Raw genomic sequence first — 20,576 nt, forward strand, 5'->3', positions numbered from 1 at the left:
AAATTTTTTAAAAGCCACTATTATTGTAAAAAAAAAAAAATCTGGAGACCAATTTTCTAGCTAATGGATGGAGAGAAAAACTAACACCAATACAGAACTAGAGTGTGGAGTGGGCTGTGTGGGGGAGCTATGGCTTTTGGGGAGATACTCATTCCATCTCCATCACTTACAAGGCTGGAGTAAAGTCGTTTAGCCCCTCCAAGCCTCAGTTTTCCCCCCTGGGACAAGATTATAATTCATACCTACCTTGTAAGGTTTTGCAAGTTTTGGAAAATCGTGTGTTAAATGCCTACGTATAATATTTGTAAAGTTGGGTCCATATGGTAGCTGCTGGTGCTAGAAGTGATAGTAATGGGGGTTGTCATTGAGATTTTTATTTTATTTTTTTTTAATTTTTTAACGTTTGTTTTATTTATTTATTTATTTTTAATATATGAAATTTATTGTCAAATTGTTTTCCATACAACACCCAGTGCTCATCCCACAAGATGCCCTCTTCAATACCCATGTCATTGAGATTTTTAAATGAAGCTTTCATCATTCCCTAAACCAGACAAGGGAGATCTGGCCCCAGAACAAGTGCTCTTTGTAATGCCCACTCTCAGTGGGTTTGAGAGCATCAAGCCAGGAGCTGACTTTGGGAAACCCCAGAGAGACTGTTCCAATCGATACACTAACATTTGCTTTGTCCTCAAGTCTCACGCCCATGTTGACACAGTGTCCATTAGAGGCCGATGATGAGCCGTGGCAGGGTAATGGGCTGGAAGGAGGCGGCAGCACGCTGGATTTGGCACTTGAGGAGATAGTGTTTTAATCAATTGCAGGTTGTCGTGAATGTCTGGGTGAAGGCTGGGTTGAGGTCAGATGCATTATCATGCTTGCGCCCACCCTCACAAACAGCATGGGCCTCCCAGCTCAATAAGGAAGCGGCTCTCAGGGTCTCATTAGCTTCTCAGTGCCTCAACCCCAAGTGTGGCCACCAGCAGGAATTTTACTCTGTGGTTGGGAACTATGGAATATCCTTCTCTCTAGACCGGGATAAACCACGCAAAGCCAACTGATTAAGCTGTTCAATCATTACTGAACTTGAGTCAAAGTTCTGCCCCTGAAATTCAAACTTATAGGTATTTCTCCTTCCCCTTGGAAAGCAAACAAGATGCAAACAAAAAAGAAGGGTTGATTTGCTTTCAGTCCTGCCTGCCTCGTGGTGACCTTGATTCCCTTAGGTCATTTACTTTGTGTCTGGATGGAACAGAGTAACAATAGAAAGTTATGTATGTTACAGTCTGTCCACATACAGGAATGCTGTGAGATTGTTAAAAACAGTGCTAGGCTTCCTATCATAAACCTGGAAATATCAGGCCACAAAATATTACAAACTGTATAGACAGTGGTAGCCCATGTTTGTAAGGAAAAAAATTTGTGCACGTGCTCACACTGAAATAGTGAAAGGTACACACACACAAAAAGACTGATTCCATCCCTATGTCAGGACTCTCAATTGTGACTGCGTATAAATGAGGCAAATTTCTGTTTCCAGTGGGGAATGGTGGGTATTTTTAATGTCCTTCATTATGACTATCTGTCCTCTCCACACGGTCTTCATTAAGTACATGTGGCTTGTGTAATTTTTAAAAAGGGTAAGTAATGAAGAGAGGGGCAACCACAAACAGGCACTACAGGATTCTTTGTAATGGTTAAAAAAATGACAAGTTCTAAAAATCTAACAGCTGGGGGAAAGTTAAATCAAATACGGTGCATTCATACAGTGGAATATCAACCAGCACTAAGATTTCATTTTGGAAAATCTCTGACACGCGTGGGGAAGCTGGTGATGCCAGTGGCCTCCCCCGATGTCACTCCGGTCTTTTCCCTCCTATGTGAGGGCTGCAAGTTTAGGGACCATGCTCTCCAAGTCCGGGCTCCAGGAAGTGCCCTGGCTTCTGATGAACACATAGTTCTGCTCGCATGGCTGGGGCAGGGGCACCCGGGAAGCCCTAGCAGTCACCTGCTGATCCATCCTGGGCAAGAATTCTGTAAAGCTTGAAGTTTCAGAAATAAATCCCTTTCTGTTTAAAATTGCAATGCATATAGGGACAAAGATTTACTGCCATGTTCTTTCTTTGGTACATGAGGTACAAAACTCTATAACATTATCAAAGCATTGGGTTTTTTTAAAAAGTTTTTAGTGATTTATTTTGGGAGAGAGAGAAAACAAGGCAGAGAGAGAGAGAGAGAGAGAGAGAGAATCCCAGATTCTCTAGGGACATGGGGCTAAATCCCACAAACCGTGAATTCATGACCTGAGCCGAAATCAAGAGTTGGACAATTAAGTGACTGAACCGTCCAGGTGCCCCACAGCATTGTTGATAAAGAAGAAAAATCCCTAAACGAAAAAAAAAAAAAGTTGCAACCAAAGCATGCCAGCAATTGCCTTTGGGAGCTAAGATCACAGGAATATATATATATATATATATATATATATTTCTGTATTTTTTTCCAGTTTCTCTAATGAGAGTATGTGTTTCTGATAATTTTTTCTAAAACTTAACTTTTTAGGGGCGCCTGGGTGGCCCAGTTGGTTAAGCATCCGACTTCAGCTCAGGTCATGATCTCAGAGTTTGTGGGTTCCAGCCCTGCATTAGGCTCTGTGGTGACAGCCTGGAGCCTGCTTCTGATTCTGTGTCTCCCTCTCTCTGCCCCTCCCCCACTCACCCTCTGTCTCAAAAATAAATAAGCATTAAAAAAATTAAAATTTAAAAAAACACTTGAACTTTTTATAAGAAAGGGCAACTGTCACTTGATTCTCTCCACAGAAGTACAAGGAGGATTTTGTAGTGTCACTTCCACCTGGGGTCCCAATGTGGACACGGGTTGGGATTGGTGGCCCTGCTTGCCCTTGACCCCTCTTCTCTTCTCCTGTATCTTTTCTTCCCTTCCCTATTTAATATTGACATTCATGGACACACCTTGTTTTCTAGATAGTTTCCTTCCTCTAAGTCCTCCATCTAAGATTAAATAATAATAAATCATGATGACGGTAAATAATGGTTATCCGAGTAGCAATCACAGGATAATAATACAAGTGGAGACCTTTGGTCCAGGTTGAGTAAGCAGCTGGTTTATTCTACATCCCGCATCCCTGGAGGAAGCAAACTTTCGTCCTTTTCCATCTGATGGAGCTGTCAAGCTGAGAGATAATCAACAGGATTGCGTTAAGGCAGCAAACAGCAAAGCATCTTCATTTGGAAGGTACCACCAGAGAATGGCGTCAGGGCCGCCCCTGCGGCTACAGCCTGCATCCATCCAACCACCGTTCCAGAGTGTCTGAGTACTGGCAGTTCAGGGACCAGGAGGGCCTACAGAAAGGAAAGCGTGGAGTGTACAGGCAGGGGCTCCCCAGTGTCCGAGCTCAGGATCTGCAGGTCCAACAACCCCCTGCTGGCCCACTTACAGCCCAGCCTGGCCTCTGCAGGCACATTTCCTACGGCCGTTGTGCCTCTCGAGTATGACCCTCTTGCTAACTCCAGTGCATCCTGGCACAAATGCTGGTGCCGCCTGCGCCCGCAGCATACTCACGCTGCCCTCCACTTCTTTCCGTAAGTCCCACACCAAGAGCGGGAAGCCCCTCCCCCAGCCTTCAAGAGAAGTATCCTTGACTTCTCTGAAGTGAGCATCAGAGGAGTTCTGTGACTTGCCCAGGGTCAGAGGGCGAGTCCTTGATCCAAAATGGGAACCCTTGACCTTGAGCCAGGGCCTCTTTCACCTTTCCATGCACGTGTTTCCCCCCTCACCTTTCAAACTCCCTTTCAGCTCCTCAACCCTCAACCCAGCTCCTCAAACTCCCTTCTAGCTGGTCCTAGGCCAGCTAGACCGAGTTTTTCAAAACTTTTCTCCTGAAAAGTGATCCCTCTATTCCCAGCCCCCATGCCAGTACCCAGACCCCAGGTCCTCTGCTCCCAACCTGGAAGTTGTGGGGGTCACCAGACCAGATGCAGACCATTAGAAACCCTGTTTTGTTAGGCCATCCCTCAGCCAGGCAGGCCTCCATGAATTTTCCAGAGTAGGGGTTCCACAGTTAAAGAAAGGGCTGTGAGCCCCTGCCCCCCACAACTATAAAGCCTCGGGGGGAACACACACATACGTATTTTCAGAAATTGCAAGGCTCTACATAGCCCAGGGCAGGCACTGCACTACATAGCCCAGGGCATGCAGGCCCTCGGTCTTCTCCCTTCCTGTCTGCCTCAACCCTGCAAAGCTGCTTGATCTGAGCTTTGAAAAGACATGGCTGCTTATTACTTTAATAAGAGCTCACTTTGCTGGAGTCCTGAGCAAGTGGGAAGGCCTTACTCAGCCTGGCCCAGCATATCTCTACTAAGTGCTATACAATAATGATGACTTTAGCTCATTAGTGCTTGCCCTAGAGGGCCAGCCATGCTTCTAATTAACTGGGAGAATAAAAAGACAGTATGAAAGATGCTTTAAACACTTGGAAGACACATTAAGGGGACTCCCACTTTAAAATACAGTCTATTAAATTAGTGAGGAAAAGGGATTAATGAATAAGTAGTATTGAGAACACCGACTAACCATGTGAAAAATATAAAGCTGGATCCCTACCTCACGAAAATAAATTCCAAGAAGACCAAAAATTAAGTATAAAAACATAAAACCATGAAAATTTTATTTTCTAATATTAATAAAAACTTAATATAGGGCTTATTTTGTACCAGGCACTGTTCTATATATCATTTTTTTTAATGTTTTTTAAAAATTATTTATTTTTGAGAGAGAGAGAAAGCGGGGGAGAGGCAGAGAGAGTCAGGGACAGAGATATGAAGCAGGCTCCAGGCTCTGTGTTGAAAACAGAGAGCCCAATGAGGGGCTCAAACCAACGAACCATGAGATCATGACCTGAGCCGAAGTCAGACGCTTAACTGACTGAGCCACCCAGGCGCCCAGCACTGTTCTAATATAGAAGAAAACATGGCTTGATTTCTTTACAAACCTGGAGTACAGTTTTGTATAAATTCAGGAGCCACAAAACAAAATATTGAGGGATTTGGCTCTGTGAAAATGTAAAACTCCTATATGATGAATACACCATAAATGAAGTCAAAATACAAATCGCAAACCTGAAACAAATAGTTCACATAGATATCATGAACGAAGTTCTAATAACCCTAATTTATAAAAGAGACATATAAAATCAATAAAAATGAAAGAAAACATTATCATCTCAAAAGAAAGACAGGCTAAGAATATGAGTAACCAGTTCAGAGAAAAATGGCCAACAAATACACGAAAAGATACTCAGCTTCTTTGTTTAAAAATGCCAGGCAAAATAGAATGGCATCATTTTATAAGTGTCAATTTCCAAAAACTACACAAATTTTATTGCTCTAGGTCAATGAACTGAGGGAACAGGCCTTCTCACGCAGTATATCTGGGGGTGCTCCCTCTCTGAATGCCAATTTAGCAATCTCTCTACCAACGTTTATTTCTTTTGAAGTTTATTTATTTATTTTGAGAGAGAGAGAGAAAGACAGAGAGAGAGAGAGCTGAAGGGGCAAAGAGAGAGGGAGAGGGAGAGAATCCCACGCAGGCTCCATGCACTGTCAGCACAGAGCCCAATGTGGGACTCAAACTCATGAACCACAAGATCATGACCCTCTGAGCCAAAATGAAAAGTCAGATGCTTAACTGACTGAGCCACCCAGGCTCCCCTCTCTACCAACATTTAAATGCACCTAGTGGTCCTAGCAAATGGAAACAATCTACCTGTTCATCAGTAAGGGACTGGCAGATAATTACCTGCAGCATCCAGAGGGCAGATATTCTAGGTAGCACTATGCCAAGATTTGCAAGCTCTTTAATAAGTGAAAAAAAAGTTAGGTGCAGGTCAGTGTGCATGTTGGGATTTCATGTGTGTTTTAAGATATTTTTCTTATTCTCAATATTTACACATTTTTCTCTGATTTACAAGACATATTAACAGCAGTGACCCTCAGGAGGCTGCTGCTAAGAGCAAGATGTTTATTTTTTTATTTTCATTTTTTTTTTTCATTTTTTTTTTCAACGTTTATTTATTTTTGGGACAGAGAGAGACAGAGCATGAACGGGGGAGGGGCAGAGAGAGAGGGAGACACAGAATCGGAAACAGGCTCCAGGCTCTGAGCCATCAGCCCAGAGCCCGACGCGGGGCTTGAACTCACGGACCACGAGATCGTGACCTGGCTGAAGTCGGACGCCTAACCGACTGCGCCACCCAGGCGCCCCTTTATTTTCATTTTTAAACACATATGTCTTATTTTTATTTTGAGAAATGATAAATAATAAATTTCTAAAAATGTTAATGGCTTCTAGGTAACAGCCCAAATGCGGACTTGATCTTCCAACAAACATTTAGGGAAGACTTATAATATGCCAGGCACAGAGCCAGATGCTGGAGGCAAGTAAAACAGACAAAAATCTCTGGCTGAAGTTAGCACCAAAAGGCACAGAAAATGACAAAAAAGCAACAATGAAAAGCTGACCTCTGAGACTGACACACGTTCTGTTGCCAGATTCTGAACAAGGTCTCACTGCCTATAGGGCCCTGAGGTCACTATAAGAAACACTACTCAAGACTTCCGCTGGTAAGATGGGTCCGCCTACAGTTCTGTCCCTCCTCACTCACTGACTGTTCAAAACCCTGCCCCCACAGAAGAACCGTGCAGAGAGAGTCCTTTGGTTGCCTTCCACATGACCAGAGCACAGATTTCCTGGGCCAACCATCCACTCTTTGAGCAGACTGGTAAAAGCTGAGGCTTGGAATTGCACAGATCTAGAATTAGTTCCACCACTGTGGCCATGGGTAACTTGTACCTCTCATTTCACAAGGAATAAGAATACTCACTGCACAAGGATTGTGATGTTCATATAGACATGCAAAGCCTACATACCGGCAAAGGGAAGAAATTGTAGCTATCATTAAAGGATTTCCTCTATTGTAAGATATGTTAATGATTTATTAACAACTTTTGTTAAAATTTGGGAGGACACATCAATTACAAGATAAACCCTAATAGCAAAAAATATTAAGATGCACAATCTGGCACTGAAAAAATATTTATATTGTTTCTAGATCTAATGGGTGACTATAATGCCCCAAATCAATCAGGACATCAATTATGAAATACGGGACAGAGAGAAGGTGGAAAAGGCAAAAGAAGGTGGAAATTGGTGGTGAGACAGTGTCTAGTGGATAGCATAGGCCCTTCATGATAAATGGTATCGGTGGAGGTGGTGGAGGTGCATGCTGGGAATGGAGGGTTTTTACATACTCCACCGACTCAGACTAGGAGAGAGAATTAGACACACATATCAGGAAAATCTCCAGGTTGGAAACTGGGCCAGGAGACTTACACACTGTTCTATAACCATTAGCCAATTAACAGTGAGCAGAAACAAGAAAAAGCCACATGACCTGTCTATGTGGCAAATACTGAATAAGAGGGAAAATCTGTCCTTATTCAAAGAAAAAAAGAAACTAACATGGTACTTATGGGAAAATAGTAGTAGAAGAAAAGGGAGCTCATCATGAAATTCAGAGGAACATTCCTCTGAGAATAATATACTACAGAATCCAGAAGTAAATTTATATAACTGATGTCTTCAATAAGATGTCACCAGGCACAAGCTCTGGAGAAAGCCATGGAAGAGAAGAGAGATTAAAAAGGCAAGAGCTTAAAAAAAAAAAAAAAAAAAAGATGGATAGGCTAACACAGAACTTCAAAGATACTAAAAGTGTAATAAACAAAATTCAACACCCATTCATGATTTTAAAAACCTTTAACAAACTAGAAATGGAAAAGATGGAAAAGAACACTCAATCTGATTAAGACTATCTCAGAAATTTTAAAGAAAATAAAACAGTTAATGATAAAATATCCAATGTCTTACCTGTGAAATTGGGAATAAGACAAGGATGCCACTATCATCACTTCTACTCAACATTTACTGGAGTTTCTAGCCAATGCAATAAAGCAAGAAAAAGAAAGCAAAATGTATTGAGAGTCAAATGTGAGAGATTAAATAAAGTCTTTTAGAAAAAAAATTAAGAAGACTATCCTCATGACCTAGGAATAGGCAAATATTCCTCAAAAAAAACACAAAAATAATCATAAAAGAAAATTAATAATAAATCAGACTGCATTAAGACTAAGAATTTCATTTTATCAAGACTTTTTTAAGAAAGTGAAAAGGTAACTGACAAAATGAAAGATGTTTGTAATACTTGTATCCAACAGAAAATTTTACCCAGGGCATATAAATAATTCCCAATGAATTAATAAGAAAAAAGACAAACGTAATAGAAAAACTGACAAAACTATTGAACAGGCACTTCACATAAAAGGATATCTAAATGGCCAATAAAATTTGAAAAAGTGCTCAATCTCATTATTTGACAAGGAAACACAAGGTAAAACCCAATGCAATACTACTACACAGTCACAAGAAAAACCTAAAAAATATCAAGCACTGATAATAACTTGGAGCCACCAAAACCTACAATAGCTGGTGACAGTGTAAATTGAATCCCTCTAGAAAACTGTTTGGCAGAATATACCAAATCTGAAAATATGCATATCTATGACTAACAATTTTATTCCTCGGTATAATCAATGGAAATCCATTTATACATTCACCAAAAGTATACACTGTTCATGGCAGCACTAAAAAAATGAAAACTATTCAAATGCCCACCAATGGAATAATGGATATATAAACTGATATATCCATCCATATAATGGAATACTATATAGCAACGAAAACAAATTAGAACTATACACAATAATATGAACAAATATTGAGTGAAAGAAGTCAAATACAGGCCCAACCACTTATAAATTTTGAAAGTCTTTACTAAGCAAATACATGGTTATAGAAGAAATCAGAGTTGCAGTGATTTTTGGTAACAAATATATAACTATCCGTTAATACATCTAATACAACACCTAATATATAAAGAGTTATTTCAAACAAATATGATCTGAATTTTAAAAATAAGCAAAGGAGAGGGGCAGGGGAAAAATCACAAAAGAATATAAATATGTAACAAACATAATGGGAAAACACCCCTAATGGGATATCATAAAATGCAAAAGAAGATAAAATTATTATATACCTTTCAAATGGCAAAGATTTTATACTTGATCAAAGTTCACTAAATAGGCATCTTACCAAGCTCTTAATACTGATATTGGTACAAATTTGCTGGAGAGTCATTTTACAACATTAAGAACCTTACAAGAATTTAGATGAAAGAAATAATCAGAGATATAAACAGAGATTTATTTCAAGGATGCTCACCCTAGCCTCCTGTATAACTCTAAACAAGATTTGAGAAAGAAAAAAATACATTCAACTTAAGGCAATTTGTCTGATAATTATGTCCTTCCTCCTTAGAGCTTGGGGTTGCAGAACTCAGTGGTGTTCTACCGCTTATCTTGGGGAGTAGGATCCCACTAGTTTGAGACTACAGATATGCAGAGACCAAGATTAGGCCAAGATTAGGATTAAAGATAATTGGTGGGGGCGCCTGGGTGGCTCAGTGGCTTGAGCATCCTACTCTTGGTTTCGACTTAGGTCATGGTCTCATGGTTTCATAGATTCAAGCCTCGCGTTGGGCTCCATGCTGCCAGCATGGAGCCTGCTTGGGATTCTCTGTCTCTTCTCTCTCTCTGCTCCTCTCAAATAAATAAATAAACTTAACAAAAAATTTTTAATAAAAAATATAATGGGTGATGGTCATTAATACAGACTATTAGAAAAGGTACCACTTACCATGCTCCCAACCCTTCCTTATCTTTTACGATTTTCTTAACACATTCAATTGTCTTCTTCAAATCTGGATTCAGTAAAGCTGTGGAAAAAACACAGTGGAAAAATACGACTCCACAACTTGGCAGCTAAGTCAGAGTGATGTCAGGGAAGCTACAGGGTACTCATGTTTAGAGAGGCTTCCATATGATTCCAAGGATAAATCTATCCCTAGATTTTTCTCAAGACAACCCTAGGAGGTAGTAGCATGTGGTCCTCTTTTACTAAATCTATTGATTTTTTTCTTGTAATTCTTATCATAATATTTTCATTAAAAATATTTATGTATAGTGAATATGCTGTGCTAAGCAATCTAAGAAGCAGTGGACACAAAATGGTGAACACAATAAATCTGTCCCTGTCCTCCTAGAGTCTGCAGTCTGATAGAGGGAGATAAAGATCAGAGATAAGTATAATACCAAAGATACCTGGCAGGATGGGGGAATGCAGCTTGACATGGGAGCTGATGAGTGGGGGCACCCCATTCAGACTTTCAGGGTCAGGGAGGGGTTATTGGGCCACGTGACATCTAAAAGAGTAGGTAAGGAAAAGGGGTGGAAGGATCACAGAAGGAAAACTGTTCCAGGCAGAAGAAACAGCATGTGAGATGGCCTAGAGGTGCCTCTGGGGAACCAACATGACTAGGCATTCATCACCCCATTCTCTCCTTTGAATGTGGAAGCCAAGACCTCCCACCTGGGTTACTGCAATACCTTCCTTCTTGACTACACTTTGCCTCCTCCTTTCCCTAATCCAGTCTGATCGCTTTTCCTTAAAACAGTACTTCGGGGGCGCCTGGGTGGCTCAGTCGGTTAAGCGTCCGACTTCAGCTCAGGTCACGATCTCACGTTCCGGGAGTTCGAGCCCCGCGTCGGGCTCTGGGCTGATGGCTCAGAACCTGGAACCTGCTTCCGGTTCTGTGTCTCCCTCTCTCTCTGCCCCTCCCCCGTTCATGCTCTGTCTCTCTCTGCCTCAAAATAAATAAACGTTAAAAAAAAAAAATTAAAAAAAAAAACAAAACAGTACTTCGGTGCCCCCTGGTTGCCTGTAAAACAAAACTCCACGTCCTTGGCAGAGTCCAACTTTGCCCCAACATACCTTTCCACTTCCACAACCTTACCCTTCCATTGCCTTCCTCCATGGCCCCACCATTAGAGACCTACCAAGGGGCAGGAGACAAAGCTAGTGCCCACCCTGAAAGTGGGTGCTCTACCCCTGATACCCACAGCGAGGTAATCATACACAGTTCCTCTTCCTGGACTTTATTCATGCTCATCTCCCAATCGGGATCAGCTCAACTAAACAGGATGGCCCTTAAAAGTCTGCCACTGACCACCAACCAAGCTCACTGCGCCCTCTTCCCGCTTCTGAATAAAATGCCACTTTGATGCAGCACTTACCTGTTAAATCCATACATATGTGTATACATACCTACGTGCATACATAGGTACACATGTGCATGCATGCTTACACACACATGTGTGTGTGTGCGCGCGTCCTAAACCCCAGCTGCTTTGTAAATTCTTTGAATGAAGTTGTATTCATCACACACACCAGGCAGTATACCAGACGCCGTGCTTAGCTCTTAATGTACACTATTGCACATTAAAAACTCAACAAAAGCCCTGGGAGGTAGGTCCTCTTATTACCAATTTACAGATAAGATAACTAAGGCTCAGCTCACATAAATAGTAAGAGGTGGAGCCAAGATTATCTCTGCTCCTCACCCTGCTGGACAAGGACAGGATATAATTCCCTGAACTGCTCCCAGGACTTAGCACAGGGCCTAGTAGTTCTTGATGGTGCCTTGCTTCCTTGTGGCTCAAGGAAGACCTGCTGGCTTGTGGTTACAAATTCCCAAGGAGACTGTTTCCCCTCTTTTTAGAATGTCGTTGCTTTCAGGATATTCTAGCTCATCTCTTCTAGCTGACAGTGCTGCTCTCAATGTGTCTCCAATGTACCTCCTTGCTTTGCTCAGGCCCCATCTACACGGTGACCTCAAACCTTTGCCTTAGGCCACAGGGAATCAGCTGATGCCCCCTGGGTCACCATCAGCTTCAATCTTCCTTTATCTGTCTGGATTCTTGCTCCTCATTTTAGCCTTTAGGGATTTTCCTTTCTTGCCAGGCCAGCCAGGTACTATAGAAGATATTTCTTTTTTAAGTAGGTTCCATGCCCAATAAGGAGCTTGAACTCACGACCCTGAGATCAAGAGTCACATGCTCTATCAACTGAGTCAGCCAGGCATTCCAGATTTAATTTTTTACATTTTATCTAGTGGGAGGGTTTTTCAAAGATATCGACTCCACCATATTTTCATCACAGCACTCAGTACCACCTCTATTACAGATAATTAGTTGTTTCTCTGGTCAGATTTTGGCAATCAATCAATCAATCTTCTTATCAGATATAAATCACGGGCCTATTGGGTTTCTCTTCTTGTCTTGGCTACCAGGAAGCTTAGGATGACACTGAATGATCTATCACAGTAATTATGTTCTTAATGTGTAGATTTCCCCTAGACTTTGATCACTGTGATTTTGGGCCCTGCACAGTGTTTTACATACATTATCCCACTGAATGTTCACAGCAACCTTAAGAAGTAGTTAATGTTATCCCCACTTCACAGATGAGGAAGCTCTAGGAAGTGAATTGCACAAGCTCATGTAAGTCACTTTGTAATGGGAGTGGCTGGGAATCCCACTGGGTTCCTGTGTGTTTTCTGCACCTTTCCCTCCTACTTTGCAATTCTGTGTCATCTTGAATCTGGGAACTGTCTTACTTCTCTTTGAGTCCCAAGGCCAAGCATGGGGCCCAACACCAAGCAGGTTTCTCCTGGCCCATATAAGAAGTCTTTACCATGACCTCCCCACTCTGTCTCCTAAAGACCCAGCTCAGCAGCTACAGGTTCTAGAACGTTTCTCATTCATCATGGGGGAAGGAGGTTTGCTCATTAGGGAGACCCTAAGAATGCTGGGCTCTTAGACCCTCCTAAGGCAGAATAACAGCCTCAAGTTTCAGAGAGAGCTCTGGCCTGGTGCTGCACCCTATTGGTTTAGTCCTGACTCAGGAGTCACACTGCTTGGGTTTGCCTCTCAACGATACCACCTACCAGCTGTGTGGCTTTGGGCCACTAACCCTCTCTGGACCTCAGTTTTCCCATTTATAGAATGGGGATAATAATGATGCCCATGTCATGGGTGCCTTTGAGAATATTAGACGAATTCATATCCATGAAGAGCTTACTGGAGTACCTGGCAGTTTGCCAGCATTAGAATGGCAACTCCAGTAGACCTGGCACTTAGTGGGTCCTCAGTAAGTGCTAGGATGATGGGACCCTGGGCAAGTGCAACCTCTTGACTACAGGTAGTTGGAACCCCTGAGAGCGGCAGCAAAGCTCCCTTTGTAAGAGCCTACTCCTGTATCCTCCCAGCGACCACTTCTGCCTGTCCAAGTGGCAGCAACCATTCCCCTTGAAGTAGAGTGTTGTGCCCAGGTGTGGGCAAAATGAAGCCCCCACAGAGCCCTCTGCTCCAACCCTTCAGGCCCAGAGGCTCTGATGCTCGAAGCCTCTCCCCCGCCTCCTCTCAACATTCTGACACCTTCTCTGCCTATCCGGATAGGCATCTCCATTCCTCTCTGGACAGCCCAGCCGCCTCTCTCCGCAGCCCTTTCACCGCACTCAGCCTCCCAGGCCCTGCCCCTACCAGCCCCGCCTCCTCCCTGCTCCAAGCCTGCAAACTCTGGCCACCCTGAAGGCAGGCCTCGGGAGCTCTGTGCTGCAGCCCCCAGTGCCCCGGTGTGGAATGGAGGGAGGTGACCTACCAGAGCAGGACATGTGGCAGCGGTTCTTGCCCGTGTCACACCAGTCACGGTTGGGGATCTGAAAGAGGCCGTAGCCAGTGTAGTCACGTTGGAGGTTCTCGTAGACCGCCGTGGGGTTGAACTTGCTCTCAAAATAAGCCAGGCACACCCCTAAGATGGAAAAGGAGGTGGGTGGCTAGGGGGAAGGCGAATTGGGGATGCCTGGGCAGAGGCCAGAGGAAAAGGAGGTGAGGAGAGAAGGGGCTTAGAGGGACCTACTCACAGTTTGCAAGGCTGTAGCCCTCGAAATGATCCAGGCCTCCATCTTTGAGCTTCTTAGCCACCACGCAGCGCCCCATGATAGCAGCGCCACTTGGAACCACTAGGTAGCCAAGGAGGGAAAGAACCATGGATGCCTTCATCTTCTCAGGTTCCTGGCAGTTCAGGGCAATAGTGGCCAGGTGAGCCTGGTTTCTCTAAAGGAAAAGAAGGGTGGGGGTCTGCGATTCAGTGTGTTCAGATAAAGGGGAGTCTCCCCTGGCTTAACCATGATACTTCTTCCCACTCTAATCCTCTGCTTTGTGTCACTGCAAATCCGGGACGCCCGAAACCCTGCCTCTCCTCCTCTGCTTGACGCCCTATTTCCTAAGGAAATTGGTCTTGTGAAGGTCACACCCTCACATTCTTTCCCTCCAGCAAAACCCAAAGGCATCAAATCCTCTCTTCCCCTTTATTATGCAAGTAGAACTTATTCTTTAGGTACAAGTTAGAAAACAGGAAGAGAAGGAAAAACTTCAATGTGGTCCCACTACTCAAGCATTATTATTACGTTGAATTATTTCCACCACTGCATTTTATCCTAGAATATATTCAGAGTTGTGGTCTCACCCTTTCCACAGTTTGTCCCCAGACTGTCTACAAATCAAACTCTGCTGAGCTTTTCTCCAGCTGTCCACACAAGGAGACAAACCCCGGTCCAGCCCAGACCTGCCACATAGCAGGGGTGTCATCACTGACAAAAGCAGACAAGTCCCTGAGCCTCGCAATGCCTGTGCTTTCGCATCTGTGAGAACGGGGGTCATGTGTGGGGTGCTCAGAGAATTGACTCCTGAGTTTCTCCTTCTCCATTTCTGTTGTCACCACCTAAACCCCCTCATCACCATCCCCTAAACCACCCTCATCATTATCCCCTGACCCACCTCATCACCAAACCTTAACCACCACCCCCCCAACCGATCACCATTCCCTGAGCCTCCTTCTGTACCTTCACCTAAACCCCCCTCATCACTGCAAGCTGAATGGTAACCCAGCCTCTTGGTCTCCACCCCTCCCAACTCTTCTAGATGGTGTTCTTTCCCTAAATTTATTTATTTATTTTGAGAGAGAGAGAGAAAAGGAGAGAGATTAAATCTCAAGCAGGCTCCGCATTGTCATCAGGAAGCCCAACCAGGGGCTCGAACCCACAAACTGAGAGATCGTGATCTGAGCCAAACTCAAGAGTCGGAGGCCGCTTAGCTGGCAGTCACCCAAGCACCCCAAGGTGGTGGTTTCTAACATGAGTGACGAATGTCCCCAAAGCATATACAAAATGTTACTCTTGTAATGCTTCTAGTTCCCTAGTCCTTATCAGAGCAAACCCACCCTTGGCTTTCTAAGTCCTCCATAATCTGGCCTTACCCTGCCCTGCCTCCGTCAGGAGGAATCATTCAGTCAACTCTGAATTCCCATGTTGCTCCTTCTCTGTTCTCTGCACCTCCCTACCCCACTCCCCACTGCCCATGCCCCTTTCCTTAGCATCTCCATGCATGGCTCTTCCCAATCCACAGGGCCCTACCATGCCTTTCCCCACCCAAACATTTCTCCATCTTCAGGTGTCCACTACAGGTGCCACCTCCTTGAAGCCTGATGCAATCCTGCATAAACGTTCCCCCTCTAAGCCCCTACTGCCTTCAGAATCACCTCCAGAACCTAGCAGGTGATTGTCCTGTTCTGTGCTATGTCCTATCCCTCAGACTAGAATGTGCAATTGGAAATTACAACATAACTTCTACCTGGCATGCCCTACAGCCCCAACACTGCGTAAATATATGTTAATTAGGCAACTAATTGCATCCACCTGTTTGTTATCATTCACAGGTGTGTGCCTGTTCTCCAACCTACATTTACTGGCACAAGGGGTTCTTGACCTTGGCACTTGGGCTGGAAAATCCTTCTTCCTGGGGGCTGGTCTATGCATTGGAGTTTATTTGGGAGCACACCTGTCTCCAGGTGCCAGAAGCTCCTCCCCTTCAGTTGTGACAAACAAAAAATGTCTGCACCCACTGCCAAACGTCTCCTGGTGGACAAAACTGTCCTCTGTCGAGAACTAATGACGCAAATGTCTAACTTGGGAAAAAGTTAGAAATAAACGAGTATAGTCCTGAATTAGAAGAATTTCACTTTTAAACATTTGTTTAAACTCTCAACTCACATGATTAGTTACAGACATCACTATTACACGACATACCCTATTGAGGAGGGCCTGGCATTTAAAGTGCTCAGACTTGGGAATCAGATTGCCTGGGTTCATATTCTGACTTTACCCTATAATAGCTGGGATTTTAGGAATCCCAGGAATAATGGAAGACAGTTACTCAGCCTCTCTGTACCTCATCTAAATAATGATAAAAAATAATGCTTACCTAATTGTGTTGATTTAAAAGGTGAAAGAGTTAAATATGCAAAGTATTCAATCCCCAGAAGACACCTGTCTTTCTGAACTGTGGTCATACTCCTTGCCCTTAGCTTAATAACCAAATTCCAATGCATATTGGAAGAGAAGTCCATGTTTACATTTTCCAGCAGAGCAAAGGATATTTTCAGCAAAGGATATCCGTCTCCCAGACAGACTCATAAAAGGCATACTTAGTCCTCCCTCCTTCCTTCTTCCCTTGCAGTGAATTCACTGGGAGTCCCATCTCCTGTTCTACCAAAGCCTATCCACCTCCCACCATCTCCTCTGCCTCATGGCAGTTCAGAAATCACCATCAACTCTGACTTCTATAGAGGTTCCTAGATATACTCTGAAACCCTACAATCCTCTCCTGTTCCCCTATCCCTATTATCCACACAACAGCTAGAAAGTCCTCTTTAAAAACATATATCCAGGGGCACTTGGGTGGCTCAGTTGGTTAAGGGTCTGGCTTCAGCTCAGGTCATGATCTCACAGTTCGTAAGTTCAGGCCGCACGTCGGGCTCTGTGCTGACAGCCCAGAGCCTGAATTCTGCTACGAATTCTGTGTCTCCCTCTCTCTCTCTGCCCTTCCCCCATTCACACTCTCTCTCTCAAAACTGAATAAACGTTAAAAAAAATTTTTTTAAACATATATCCAGTCACATCACTCACCTCCTGTGGGTTCCCCTGGCACTTTAACTGAAATCCCAACTCCTCAGCCCAGCCAACAAGACCCTTCCTGCTCTAGCCCCTGAGTACCTCTCTAGTCTGATTTCACACCTCTCTCCCCACCACACTCACCTTGCATATCTCTTTTCCTTAAACATGCCAATCTCATTCCCACCACGGGTTCTTTGCATCTGCTGTTTTTTTTTTTTTTAAGTTTATTTATTTTAAGAGAGCAAGAGAAGGGCAGAGAGAGAGAGAGGGAGAGAGAGAGAATTCCAAGCAGACAAGCACAGAGCCCACCGCAGGTCCCAATCCCACAAATCACGAGATCATGGCCGGAGCCAAAATCAAGAGTCAGACACTTAACCAACTGAGCCACCCAGTCACCCCTTCGTCTGCTGTTTCTTCTGGCTGGAACAGGACTCCCCCAACCACCACAGAGCCTGCTCTTTGTGGTCATGGTCTCAGCTCAAAAATGATCTCAATATCTCCTCTGATCACTGCTCCATCACAGAAAATCATTTCTATTTTCTTCATAATATAAGTCAATTTCAGAAATTACCTTGTTCATTTATTTGTTCCTCTATCTCTCATACAAGAGAGTAAGCACCAGAAATGCAGAAACCTGGTCTGTTTTGTTCTCTGCTTTATCCCCAGAGGGGTGGGGGGAGGGAGTTAGAGAGGGAGGGAACCAAACCATGAGAGACTCTTAAAAACTGAGAGTAAACTGACAGTTGATGGGGGGTGGGAGGGAGGGGAAAGTGGGTGATGGGCATTGAGGAGGGCACCTGTTGGGATGAGCACTAGGTGTTGTATGGAAACCAATTTGACAATAAATTTCATATATTAAAAAAAAGAACTTAGAACAGAGCCTAGTATATAGTAGGTGCTCTGAATCTCTGTTGAATGAATGAATGAATGAATGCCAACCCTTCCCAACAGAATTGTCATCGTAAAAGCAATAAGTGGATTTTCTGAGTGTCTCTTGCACCTGGGTGTCATCATAACTGTCCTGGTTCCTGCCCATCCTATACCAGCTTACCAGTTCACCAGTCCTTCTGCAGGCCTTGGTGCCTTCTCACGGGAGGGAAGAAGCAGCCACTGTGGCAGCTTTGACCTTTATTGCAGAAAAGTTGCTCTACCTGCACTCGGTTCCCTGGGCTTTTCAGATTCCACTTCCTTGATAACCCGCTTACCTCCACCCAAGAGCTTCTAAACCCAAGTGCTTCCCCATAGTGTGCTCTTCTAGAATCTTTTCTATGACATCAGTAGCTATGCACCAGAATATTCTGAAGCAGGGAGGGGTCTGTCACCAACACGGTGTATTAGTTTTCTATTGTTGCTGTACCAAGCTATGTCAAACTTAGCAGCTTAAGCTATACAAATTTATTATCTTAAAGTTCTATAGAGGAGAACCCATTCCATTGCTCATTCAGGTTGTTGGCAGAATAAAGATCCTTGTAGCTGTAGGACCAAGACCCCGTTTCCTTGCTGGCTGTCAGCTGAGGGCCATTCCCAGCTTCTAGGGGCCATCTGCATGCCTTGACTTTACGTCCCTTCCCCTATCTTCAAAACCAGCAATGATGGGTCAAAACCCTCTCATGCTTTGACTCCTTCCTTCCTTCCTCTTCTTATGTTGTTGTATCTCTGACTCACATTTCTTTTAATTTTTTTTAATGTTTATTTATTTTTGAGAGAGAGAGAGGAGAACAAGAGGGCAAGCAGGGAAGGGGCGGGGCGGGGACAGAGAATCTGAAGCAGGTTCCAGGCTCTGAGGTGTCAGCATAGAGCCCGATGCAGGGCTCAAACCCGTGAACCACAAGATCATGACCTGAGCCAAAGTCTGATGCTTAACCAACTGAACCACCCAGCTGTCCCTCTGACTCACCTTTCTGCCTCTTCTCTTACTTATAAAGACTCATGTGATTAGACTGGCTCACCCAGACATCCAAGATAATCTACACATCTCAGGGTTCTTTACCTTAATCACATCTGTAAAGTCCTTGCCATGTAATTAACATGTTCAGAGGTTTCAGGTGTAAGGGAGTGACTATCTTTGGAGGACCATTATTCTGCCTATCATAGCATTCTTCCAGGCCTGCACAAAACTGCCTTCTAGTAGGGAGCAGTGGGAGAAGCCATTAGTTTGCTCATCTACTCACTATGGGGTCATGGTCAAGGACATCCTCTCTGGAAGCTGGGCAACCTCATTTGTGAGATAAGGGCACAAGATTGGCTTATCTTAAAAAAATCCCTTCTAGCTCCAAAGAGTCAAAACATGCTGAAATGATTGAGGATAATGCTAGCCTTTTGAAAACACTGAAGTTCTTATGGCTGACTCAGTTATGACTGGTAATTAGTTGATTAATTAAAAGTGATAAAATAGAGAATCATAAAAGAAACAGGCCATAAACACCAAGACTTAAACTCATAAATCCACATTGGCTCAATAATCTTTATTGATGGCCATTTCTTAGATATGAGTTATGGACTGGAGCACTGCTTAAGATTTTTGTGTAAATCATACTGTACCATATTCCATTTCTAATTTCTATAACTTTAAAGTAAATCAAAAGCTTGAAAACATAAAAGCAAAGAAAGAATTTAACGACATAAAGCAAAGCAATGTCACCTGGATTTCCCTTCTAGATTTTCAAGATTTTTTCTAGACTTTCTTAGTTATATTACCCAAAATTATCCTTTTAGTAGAATGATTTGCCTTTCTCAAGTCTTTCAAAGCACTCATCTTGAAGTTTAGATAATTAACTTAAGCTGGAATGACCAATTTGTCCTGGATTGGTTGGACACAGCCTTATACTCACATAATTGACAGATCAGTACTAATGGCATATCTCTATTTCCTTTTAACTCTTCAACTTAATTTGCAAAAGCCACCACTACTACTCATCAGTAGAGTATTTTGCAACTTTATGTACTTTTCAGCAGTTTTTCAAACGTAATCTTGAATTCTTATGCTTTCCAGAAAACCTGTAGTCAAGAGAGATTATGTCTCTTCTCCCAGAGTTGGGAGAGGGGAGCAGAGGTCTTTTAGAGCGAGACTAGTAATAGCCCTCCTCTCCCACCTCCACACTTCCACTGCTGTTTGACCAGAGCTCCATTCCTGTGCAAGACTTTAGTGCATTTACTAGAGTGCCTTGGAAGACATAAAGCATCTTCCATTATTATTATTGGGGTTAGTGCAAAGATTTCATGGAACAGTTTAGGGCAGGGCCTGGCAAACTACAACTCACAGACCAAACCTGGCCAGCAGACTATTCTCATAAATAGTTTTGTTGGAAAACAGCCACCCCCAATCATTCATGTATTTGGTTAAAATGAGGAACTATTGGAAACAACTTATATTTTCATCAACAGAGGTTGATTACACAAGTTACGAAGTGATTTCATTCAGTGGAATTCTTTGCAGCCTTGGAATCAAGCAGGCAACTCTCCACATACTAATATGGGAAGATATTTATGAAATAATATTAAATGAGAAGGAGTCTCAAATCAGTATCTCAGCGTG

The 20,576-nt window shown here is 43.3% G+C and overlaps 1 protein-coding gene across 2 annotated transcripts; it reads right to left on the reverse strand.

Moving 5' to 3' along the window:
• Positions 1–3,099: 3,099 nt before the first annotated feature.
• LYZL4 (lysozyme like 4) lies at positions 3,100–18,323 on the reverse strand. Of its 2 annotated transcripts, none has more exons than XM_040479528.1 (5): positions 18,247–18,323; positions 13,952–14,144; positions 13,690–13,839; positions 9,829–9,907; positions 3,100–3,359 (listed from the first exon to the last, which is right to left on the reverse strand). In XM_040479528.1, exons 2-5 carry the CDS (start codon positions 14,088–14,090, stop codon positions 3,290–3,292), a joined length of 438 nt encoding a protein of 145 aa, XP_040335462.1. In that variant the 5' UTR covers positions 14,091–14,144; positions 18,247–18,323; the 3' UTR covers positions 3,100–3,289. The 2 variants fall into 2 exon arrangements, with proteins under 2 accessions (XP_040335462.1, XP_040335463.1); XM_040479529.1 differs by lacking the exon at positions 18,247–18,323 and adding an exon at positions 18,093–18,240.
• Between the last annotated feature and the right edge of the window lie 2,253 nt (positions 18,324–20,576).

Source organism: Herpailurus yagouaroundi, unplaced genomic scaffold (assembly GCF_014898765.1).
Source record: "Herpailurus yagouaroundi ecotype Mexico unplaced genomic scaffold, PumYag 159, whole genome shotgun sequence".
Taxonomy (NCBI): Eukaryota; Metazoa; Chordata; class Mammalia; order Carnivora; family Felidae; genus Herpailurus; species Herpailurus yagouaroundi.

Excerpts from the sequence above, each read along its gene's own strand:
- LYZL4 (XM_040479528.1), bottom strand. The coding sequence starts at position 14,090 with ATGAAGGCATCCATGGTTCTTTCCCTCCTTGGCTACCTAGTGGTTCCA. Across the intron at positions 9,908-13,689 it reads CTGCCACATGTCCTGCTCTG|CTTTACTGAATCCAGATTTG; the intron begins GTAGGTCACCTC and ends TTTTTTCCACAG. Across the intron at positions 3,360-9,828 it reads AAGGAAGGGTTGGGAGCATG|GCCCTCCTGGTCCCTGAACT; the intron begins GTAAGTGGTACC and ends TCCTTTCTGTAG.